A 10,104-nucleotide genomic window follows, 5' to 3' on the forward strand; every position below is an offset into this window, starting at 1 on the left:
GTGCCAGAAGAGAGGGGATAAAAGCCTGCTAATGATTGTACTCAGGGGCAGAGGGTTTTGATCTTTTGTCTTCTCCCTCTGACCCTATTTGCAAATATACACCTTTTGTCTCACCAACAATGTGTGCCTAAGGATTTGTTATTCAATGAGCCTCCAAAGAAAACGAACCGAGAGAGAGTTTTTTTACCTCATGGGAGTCACTGTGGACAGTTGGCTAAAGACATCAGCTCAGTGCTCAGCAGCCATCAAAAAGCAAACAAACTATTAAGAAAGAAATTGTAAACAAAATGGAAAGAGGCATCATGGCTCTTTATAAATCCATGGTCTGTCCACATCTTGAATACTGTGCCCAGTTTTTGTCCCCAGCCCTCAAGAAGGACAGAGAAGAACCAGAGAAGGGCAACAAGGATGATTAGTAGGCGTCTACTTAATGTTTAACTTCATGGAGAAACTAAACAATTTTTGTGGGTTGGTCACAGCATAAATAGCAAATTCTGAGGATATTTCCCACATGTGCTCTGGCAGCTCTGCCCCTCAGCGCTGAGTGACAGAGAGGCCCCAGGAGGGGGGAGACAAGGGGATAGCTACCATCTTGTCTGTCACCCTTTGTGCTGCTCCACCAAGCAGCTCCTGTCCCTCTCCCTGGCGGCTGCAAGCCTGGGCCACAGCAGCAGCGAGAACCGCTGGCTCCCACTGGGGAGCCAGCATTTTATTTTAGTTTTTTAATTTATTTCGTGGACAATCCCGGATTCTGCAGTTTCCACAAAATTCACGAAACTGTGAATTGAGTAGACTCTTAATGGTTAGCAGTATGAAAAGCTTCCATATGAGGCACGACTAAAGAGGCTAGGCCTGCTCAGTTTACAAAAGAGATGCTCGAGGGGGAACATGATAAATGGCAAAGGGAGGGAAAGTAAATAGCCATTTATTATTCACTGTCTCTCGCAATACAAGGACAAGGGGTCACAAAATGAAGTAGGTAGTGAGTTTAAAACTAACAAAAGGAAGATTTTTCATGCAACGTGTAATTAAAGTATGGAACTCGTTGCCATCCGAGGACGTGGAAGCTGATGGTTTAGCCCAGAGGTGGGCAAAATATGGCCTGTGGGCCAGATCCGGCTTGCCAACTGATTGGATCCGGCCCATGGGAGGGCACCCACCAAGCGAATGGATCCAGCCCACAGGCGGGCATCTGCCAAGTAAATGGATCTGGCCTGTGGGCAGGCAGCAGCTCTGGATCCAGCAGCTGCGTGGTATTGGGCAGCTGGCACTGCTTCTGGTGTGCCAGGTGCTCCCTCTCTCTCTCTGGGCTGGGGCTGACACCAGCGCAAAAGCAGAAGCATGATCCTGCCCACAGCTGTAGCACACTTGCTCCCTCTTCCCCCCTGTCGGGACCCGGCAGCTGCTGGCTCAATCCACAACTGCCCAAATGGGGGGGGGCGGTCCTAAAGCTATGGGCAGGTGGACTCCAGCCACAGGGGTATGGTGGGGGTGGGGTAAGCTAAAGCTGCGGGCAGGTTCAGGCTTCCCTGTTGGTCACTGCCCTGGGAGGGAGGGATGGGAAAAAGAAGAGGGAGGGAGGTGCGGCTGTTGACAGGTCACCAACACCCATTAAGTGGCCCACCACCTAAAAATGGTGGTGGTGGTGGGGGGAATATATCTAAAGCTCGTTTGACAAGCTTTAGTCAAAGCACCCCATCCACCATTTTTAAGTACAGGGATGCTGATATACGAGATGCTCTCGGCTCTTTAACTAGAGTGGCTCCAAGAGCACTGGAGCATGGAAATTACAGCACATCAGAGCAGCCTCCCTGCCTGTGTATAGGCACCAAGAGCTACTCTAATTAAAGCACCCCCCAGAGCACATGTATAAACGCACTTAGTGTTATCCATTATTTCATCCCAATTGTCCAGACTACAAGGCCTATGCAGAAGGTTCATTTTCAACATAAAATATAATAAAAAATGTTTTCAGTATACTACAAGTGTTTTAAATTAGAGCCTCATCCTGCCACTCTTGTTTACATAGATTAATTCCTTACTCTGCGAATAAGGGTGAAAGCATTGCTTTTTGTCTCCTACGCTAAAGGTTTGATCCAAAGTTTATTGAAGTAAACAGAAATCTTTCTATTGATTAAACTGGGTTTGGATTTGGTCCAAAGAAAGAAAATCTCTATACATACCATCCACGATTACTTTTGTGCCACCAACATTTGTGGATTCAATCTTTTCTTTACGTTGAAGCTAAAAGCAGAGTTTATAGAGTATCTGTAAATTTAACAATTTACATTCACCACATAACTGTTTTAATCCTCAAAAGTAAACGTCCACTTTGTTATTTAGTTCACTGTTCCCTGTCTTTCAAAGACAGAACAATGTGCTGTAAACTCCCCTTTTATTTGTTATTGTGCTAACAGTTCACAAATAAATTCATAAAAATAAAGTGAAAATGAAAATATTCCTGGAAATAGGTTGCAAGATCTCAATTTTCTGCCTTGCTCAAGTGAGGCTTGGCAAGACCATGAGAAAGAGGATGGATTTATGCCACCTACGTGCCTTCCCATATTCTGAGGCTGGCCAAGTACCTGTTTTACCACCAAAAAATTAGCCTTAGCTTTGATCAACCACTTATCTATGTATCTTAGTTAGGTTACACTGGCCAGTCTCACAGTCAAAAAGCCCAAAGCTGAATTGATTCAATCTTCACAGGTTAGTCTAAACTGTGTAGACTGAATCAATAAGTAAGTGAACAGACATTCACTTCTGATTCTGGAAATGAAGCCATGTGCCTGCCGTGGCTCAGACCACAAGCCAGGGGGCTCTAGAGCATGCCTCTGGTTGGCTGGAGCAGCCAGCTTGGGCCAAGCCTGCCCACCCTGAGAGGAAGGGCTTGCAGAAAAGATGCAAAGTATCTTGGGATGGTGGGGGACTGTAAGTTATATTGAATCTGGAAGAGACCTGGGACAGAAGTTCAATAAACCAATTTAACCTAAATCAGTTAAATCTGATAATATATCCACCCAGGTTTATCTTAAACCAGTTTTGGCCATTTTGAGAGTGGTTTATGTGCATGGAACTTCTGTTGTGTTACAGATCTGAATTGGTTTCTGATCACTTATACCAGTTTGTGTGTAATTTCTGTCCCTAGCCTTGAAGACTGGAGAGAAGGGAAGATCTTTTCCTTTCCAAAATCCTGGAGTCAGGCTGTCTATACATACTCCAAGATTATTATCTTGGTCTATGCATTAGGTTAACAATTTGGAACTATTTAATAAATAGCTCCTTATTCTCTGCTTGGAATATTCAACATTTAGAAAAGAAACTTCCAAACCAGTTCTGCCCAATTTTAATCTAATCACATTTATCAGAAACTTAAATTAAATTTTTTTTTTAGATCCAAAATGTGTTTTTCACTAAAAATAAACTCCATAAAAACAAAAACTATGACTTGCACAACTACTTGAAAAAATGAACAAGCATGTGTTTTTTGGATTAATTTTGTTGTTTCACCCATTTCTATGTGCACAGTATGCTGCTGCTCTTACAAGGGTTAAGGGAGAAAAACAATATGAAAATTGTACTCACTTGCTCCAGTCCTGACATTCCAAATGAAGCTGAATGAAAAACACAGTCAACTCCTTCACAAGCCTTGAACACAGCTTCATAATCCCTCACATCACCCTGTGAGAAAAGAAAAGAATTCATTTGAAAGGTGTCATTAAGATATTTTATCAACTACTGTTACTAAGGAAAATCTAAAATATTCCTGTAGTAGGGTCAGAGTGTTGTTGTAGGTGATGATGGTCCACGAAATATTCAAAGAGCAAGGGTTTTTTTGGTGATATCTTATACAGAACCAGCTGTATAGTTGGTAGAGACGTTTGTGCCCAAAAGCTTGTCTAACATCTCTACCAACTATACAGTCGGTCCACAAATATGTATTACCAAAACGCTTGCTTCTTCCATAAAGTAATTCTGTCCTTCTCACAATGCTTGCTTGGGTTACTAATATTAAATAAGCTTTTACAAAACTGAATGACATAATCTATTTTAAAGACTTTTTAAGGATAAAACAAATATATATAGTTATAGCTTGTTGCAATGATACTGCATATTTTTAACACCTTGTTCTTCAAGCTGCATGTTAGCACAACTTGTTTGATTTGAATGGCAGGGAGAATTCAGTGGTTTGTCATGCTGTCACTCAAAGATGAGAACTGTAAGCTACCCCATATTCATAATATTTCACTCATTAAATCCCAGATTTTACAATTTATTACAACACATATAAAATGTCCTTCTGTTCGCCTGCAGGTTTATTTTAAACATGTTTCAGTAGGTGCATTTACACGAGACACTGATCATTAGCCTAATAACACTGCACACTAGTGTGTCATGGCAAAAACTATGCTAATAGCCTACTGCATAGTGTTATTAAGCTAATGAGCACGAAGCATCACTAAACTATGCACCGGCGGTATTGTGCAAGTAACTCTCAGTACTGCACATTTAGTTAGTACTTTATTAAGCAAATACTAAACTAGGGGCTTCTATACATGCACAGGGAGCCTGCTCCAACACCCTGGATTTCCAGTGCATCGGAGCAGACTTGAATAACTGAGTCTGCTGCAGCATGGAAATTACTGCACTCGAGCAGAGTCCAGCGTCATGTGTATCAATGTCCCGGCACTGAAAAATGGCGGCAGGGCACTATAAACTAAAGCACATTTGACGAGCTTGAGTTCAAAGCACCCCACCACCATTTTTCAGCATGGGGACACTGATACACATGATGCTCTGGGTGCTTTTAATTAGCATGGCTCTTGGAGCTGCACTAATTAAAGTGCCCCCCCACCTTCTGGAGCATGCCAAAAACTCCCTAAATGTGCAGTATCTAAGGCACATTAATGAAATGTAGATGCACCCAGTGGGTAGCAACGTGCTACAGCAATATAGCATCGGCTGGCACAAACCATAACATTATAACAATGTCACCGTAGCAATGTGCTCCTGTGATATAGCATATTGCTACAGCAACATAGCAGGCACAGCTTAAAATAACCATGTGCTGCTGGCACAGCACAGTAATGGCTATTACTACGCCATCATTTAGTACTTCCTAAAGGATGGTACAGTAGCAATAGTGCTGTAGGGGCATGTGTAGATGTACCCAATGAGTTAGAAATTTCCTGTTCAGTTAACATGGTTCTGAGCTTCAGGCTAGCTGTGCAGACAAATATCAAAATGTGAAATTGTTAATAAGTGGTGGGTGGTGAGGTACAAACGTCAAATCTGATTCAAACTTCCACCAGACAGTTGCTAGAATACTATCTTGCTCTGTGGGCATTTTTAATTTGAACCTGTCACGGCATTTCCTGGGTGTACATTTCTTTAAGCTGTCATTCCTGACGTTCCATCTACCTGTGTAAGATTAGCTCTTTTAATTTTACAAATGGTTAAACCAAAACAGAGAGTGGTGAAGTGACTGGCCCAAAAGTCACATCGTATTTGCAGAGTCAGGACATAGACACGCTGCAACTGTCAGCTCTTTATTCAAACCACTCTCTTGCTCCTTTCTGCCAGTAGGTCAGCTCCACTTAATTTATACCATTTGAGGTCTTTGGAAAGTGACATATAAGGCAGCTGAAATCTTCTGAAGGGGTCCTTAACATTGCTTATGGCTATTCTGTTTATGGAACTCAGAGATTAAAATTGCTAAAGTACACAGAAAAGTAACACTTATTTTAACATCACTGCTGTAGAAAACGTAACTTCATGATACCTGGAAAAACATGACACCATTAGGAATTTTCCATTTAGGTTTCTGTACATCAAATAGAGTGACGGTGACCCCTGATTTGGCAAGAGCACACCCAAGACTATATCCAAAGTAGCCTCCACCTCCTGTCACCATGGCCTTTTTGCTTCTTTTAAGCAGAGCTCCAACATGTCCATTCAGGCTGTAGTCAGATGGTTGTCTCCAGTTGGGCATTACTCCATTGCACTTATTTTGTACCATGTCTACAAAATGAGAGATGATTTTCAAAACACTTCCACAGTACTCTGAGATGGTGAGCACTTCGCTAAGTTTTTGGTTAAAAAATACATTGATGAGAACATTGTTTTCCTTTATCATAACTTCTTCAGAACATCTAAAGATAAATCATATTACTCATTTCAAGATTTCTAAGTACAATGAGTAACAAATATAAATGCTCATTCCAAATTTTAGTCTTTTTTCTAATCACAATTTGCATGTAATTTTTGTTTTATTTCTATCTGAAATAACAACATTCTGCAATCATAACACTGTCATCTGCAATGTATTGTTTATAAGTAAATTATTTTAGTGCTTCCTATCCTGGAAAGATTTACAAGCTTTGTATAAGTTGATATATTATATATAGACATTAGCATAGCCTCCAAGAACGAAAAATGTATGAGTTTATATAACATCAAAACAAGGAATAAGAACTGCAATACTAGGTCAGATCAAAGGTCCACCTTAGCCTAGTATCTTTTCTTGGACAAGGGCAAGTAGCTGATACTTCAAAAGCAGGGGTGTAAATCTCACTCAGTCCCCCAGCATAGATTAGGGCCATGGGGCTCCTTGCAGGCTAGATCTGGATGTGGCGGCAATGACATAGGGATTAACATAACTGTTGCTTGCCCCACCTCAAATTCCTGGCCCCTTTAGGAATGTCATGGGCCAGAAAACATGGCTCTGTGCGCTGGAACCAGCCTGTGGGCTGTAAATTTGACACCCCCGCTTTAAAAGAAGAGTACAAGAAATATAGCATAAGTAGGATCCCTCTTCATTTATAGCCTCCTGCTCACCAGCAGTCAGGTTTGGGATGTCCTGCGCCCAAGATTTAGAACCGGTATAGAAAGGTATATATAGAAAATGTTCCAAACCGCTAGTATGGATCACCTTTTCCCAGTTTCTGGGTCCTTGCTCATAACTGTAAACATCAAAAGTTGTTACCATTTGATGCCTATTTAGATACCTATGCAACTGAATTTGTGGTCTCTACCCAGTTCCTAGTCATTCTCATGCAAAACCATCCTTGTCAGCAGCCGTGTTCACTCTGTTCTTTAATAAAATCAACTTAATTCCAGAAAAATCAGTCCTTCTTGCAAGTGCACTAATTATTCTTGAATAAAAATGTTTTTTAGTCCAAATGAGCATCCATATGAAGAGCCACTTTAGAATGGGTACTGCAGAATAACTTGTTCCACCACAGCTATGCCAGCTAATTTTTTGGGGTACAGTGCATATGTCTTTGTAGAATAATCCATTCAATTTAGGGCACAGGCTGTCATTGACCAGAATGCAAATCCAACCTGCTGTACCCCACTCTCAGTCTGTGTGACATTAGCTTGCACAGTGACATCACTTGAGTTTACATCAATGTACAAATGGGTTGAGAGGTGAATTACACCATTTCATGATTTTTTTTATATATAAATATGGCCTCTGCTCTCCTGAGCCTGGGAGAGAATATCACTGATATTCAGGGTTTAGAGTGGATATTGCTTTACCTTAGTTCAAGCATTCATTACAGCAAGCCAAAAGAGTATGCAGCAGTTCAGAATCCTGTAACGCCAGAGCCAGCCTTAGGGAAAACGGCACCCTAAATGAACTTGTATTTTGTCCCCCGCCCCGCATAAGTCAGTGGTGCAGCTGCAGGCAGAGGCACATGGGCAGGAGTGTGGGGCACACTCCAGTGGGGCCCAGACTTCCCAGACCAGTTCCTCCTGAGCAGAGACTGGAGAGAGTTCCTGTAGCTCTGCCTCCCTGCTGGACTGGGCCCCAAACCCTTGCTTGCCTGCCTCTGCCTGCAGCAGCATTGCTTGACTTGTCAGGGCTGTGTGCTGCTGTGCATGTGTATATGTTTGGTGCCACCCAATGTGACTGATGTTGGCCACCTATGTCACCTATCCCTAAGGTTGGCTTTGTACTGTGCTGCAGACACACCTCCTCCCAAGCACCTACACCACTGTCCTACAGCAGAATCAAGCTGGGTAGTTACAGGACCATAACATGGTGTCTCTGTGTCAGCTCAGCGCTCCTAAGCCCAGGGAGATTAGCAGCTGCCCATTTTGTCCACACTGGCACAAAAAAGCAGCAGAAAATCTAGTTTAGAGAACATAACAGTTACAAACTGCCACTGCTTAGTTTTATTTTTATAACTTTTGTGTTCAGTATTACTTACTTTTTTAAAACTTCAGGCCCAACCAAGTGAATACCAGACTTCCCATTCTATTACACCAGTTTAACACCAAAATCATTTAATTGAGTTCAACAGCACTACAGTGGCATAAAGCTGACAGAGCAGAAAACCTGAGACCTGTAAGTTTCTTTTATACTTTGAAAATCATAACAGAAATTTGTTGATATCTACACAATTTTAAAGTGACTCACATTGATAAATAGTAATTACATTTACATTAGCAATGAATAGAACAAACCACCTCTTCTTCCCTAAAGAAGAGGAAATAGCATGATTATTACTGTCTCAAACAGACCACCTTATAGCTTAAAACTGTAAAATGTTTTCTCTTCCACTTGTTAACCACAAGAACAAACTGAAAGCTGAGTGCAACAGGTTGGTTCCTATATTTGAAAAATGTAATTACTGACACCTGCCACTTACATCCCATTCTAGTCTTCTAGTCTAGTGGGCAATCTCCTGAGGAAAAGAAATCTTTTTACCTGGAGAATGTTACATAAAATATCTTGAAAGAAAACCAAAACTGCCAGTACAGGGGAATCCATCAGTTTCAGAGAGCATGAGAGTATTCTTGTTGAATTTTCAATGCTGTGTCGGAGTTCCAGTCAGATAAGATTTAGTCCAATACCTATTGTATACTTATAAGTCTTTCCACTTCCTTCAGTTTGTAGAGGCTTTTTGCAAGGTTTCATTCAAGTCTCCTGTGCATGCTGATGATTACATATGATTAAGTTCAACTACTGTAGGTGCATCCTTAGTAGGGCTGTGCGAAGCTTCGGTCCCTGATTCGATTTGGTGGAGTTTTGGTCCAATTTGGTAGCCAAATATCCGATTCCACATCGAATTAGAGGACCCTTTAATCTCTCTGAATCGATTTGGAGAGATTCAGACATAGAGATGTCTTTAAATGTTTTTTTCTACATACCTCTAGGTATCAGGGGCTCGTGAATGGATGATGCTGGGGTGCATGAAGTATCCCACAGAAGTGCGGGGGTCTCCCCAGTGCGCTCAGCAGGAGACCTGGAAGTGGACCAGAAGCACTTCTGGTCCACTTCCAGGTCTGCCAGGGAGTGTGCACCCCGCCCCAATCCCCCAGCTCAGTGACTGGGGGGGACACTCGGGGTCCCTCTGTGGCCAATTGCCAAGCTGGGGGTACATGGCGGCCCCTCCTGGCGCGCTCCTCAGCAGATCTGGAAGTGGACTGGAAATACTTCCGGTCCACTTCTGGGTTCACTGCTGAGCATGTGGAGGGCCCCCCCCGTGGGATGCTCCATGCACCCCTGCATTGCAGTGATAAAGAGCCACGCCTGCTGCCTCAAGGTATGTAGAAAAAACTTTTAAAGCTGTGTCTATGTCTGAATTTGAATTTTCAGATTTGGATTTGGCTGAATTGAATCAGAGACAGTGATCCAAATCAACTAATTGAGTCACTGTCCCTGATTGAGGCCAAATTCGAATTGAATAGGGCCGCTTCACACACCCCTAATCCTTAGCTATCCCATTACAATCTTGAGAAAAACTATGAAGTACCTTATTACACACAGTAACGGTCAAACATCAGCCAAAAAAGAGGTATTACCTTTGTCAGATGTTAGCAACTGCCCCAGTCTTCCTTTCAAAGTGAATGAGATAAAACTTTCTGGAAGATTATTAGCACAAGGATAGCCAACTTCCCCAGACAAGCATGGTGATTTTCCCAGATAAATTCAGATCCTATATATTGCTCCACTGTTTCACAAGCCAAAGGGAGGCGCTTACCTGAGGCTAGAGGATGGACTGGAAATCAGGAAAGGGCTCGGCTCAGAGTGTGGGCAGTTCAACTCCCTTCCCAAAGGCAATTCGGAGTCTAGTTTCACCTTAACCTGTGAGC

At 42.3% G+C, this 10,104-nt stretch overlaps 1 protein-coding gene across 1 annotated transcript in view; it reads right to left on the reverse strand.

Moving 5' to 3' along the window:
* The window catches only part of LOC109314861 (putative short-chain dehydrogenase/reductase family 42E member 2), a 38,409-nt gene extending 28,508 nt beyond the window's left edge, over nt 1-9,901 (reverse strand). Inside the window, exons 1-4 of the mRNA XM_019542218.1 lie at nt 9,814-9,901; nt 5,783-6,021; nt 3,586-3,681; nt 2,184-2,244 (exon numbers count right to left, since the gene is read on the reverse strand). Of these exons, the coding sequence (XP_019397763.1) occupies nt 2,184-2,244; nt 3,586-3,681; nt 5,783-6,019 (394 nt within the window). The 5' untranslated portion in view covers nt 6,020-6,021; nt 9,814-9,901. The remainder of the gene's footprint in view (nt 1-2,183; nt 2,245-3,585; nt 3,682-5,782; nt 6,022-9,813) is intronic.
* Nucleotides 9,902-10,104: the final 203 nt, after the last annotated feature.

Source organism: Crocodylus porosus, unplaced genomic scaffold, assembly GCF_001723895.1.
Source record: "Crocodylus porosus isolate Cpor-Errol unplaced genomic scaffold, CroPor_comp1, whole genome shotgun sequence".
Taxonomy (NCBI): Eukaryota; Metazoa; Chordata; order Crocodylia; family Crocodylidae; genus Crocodylus; species Crocodylus porosus.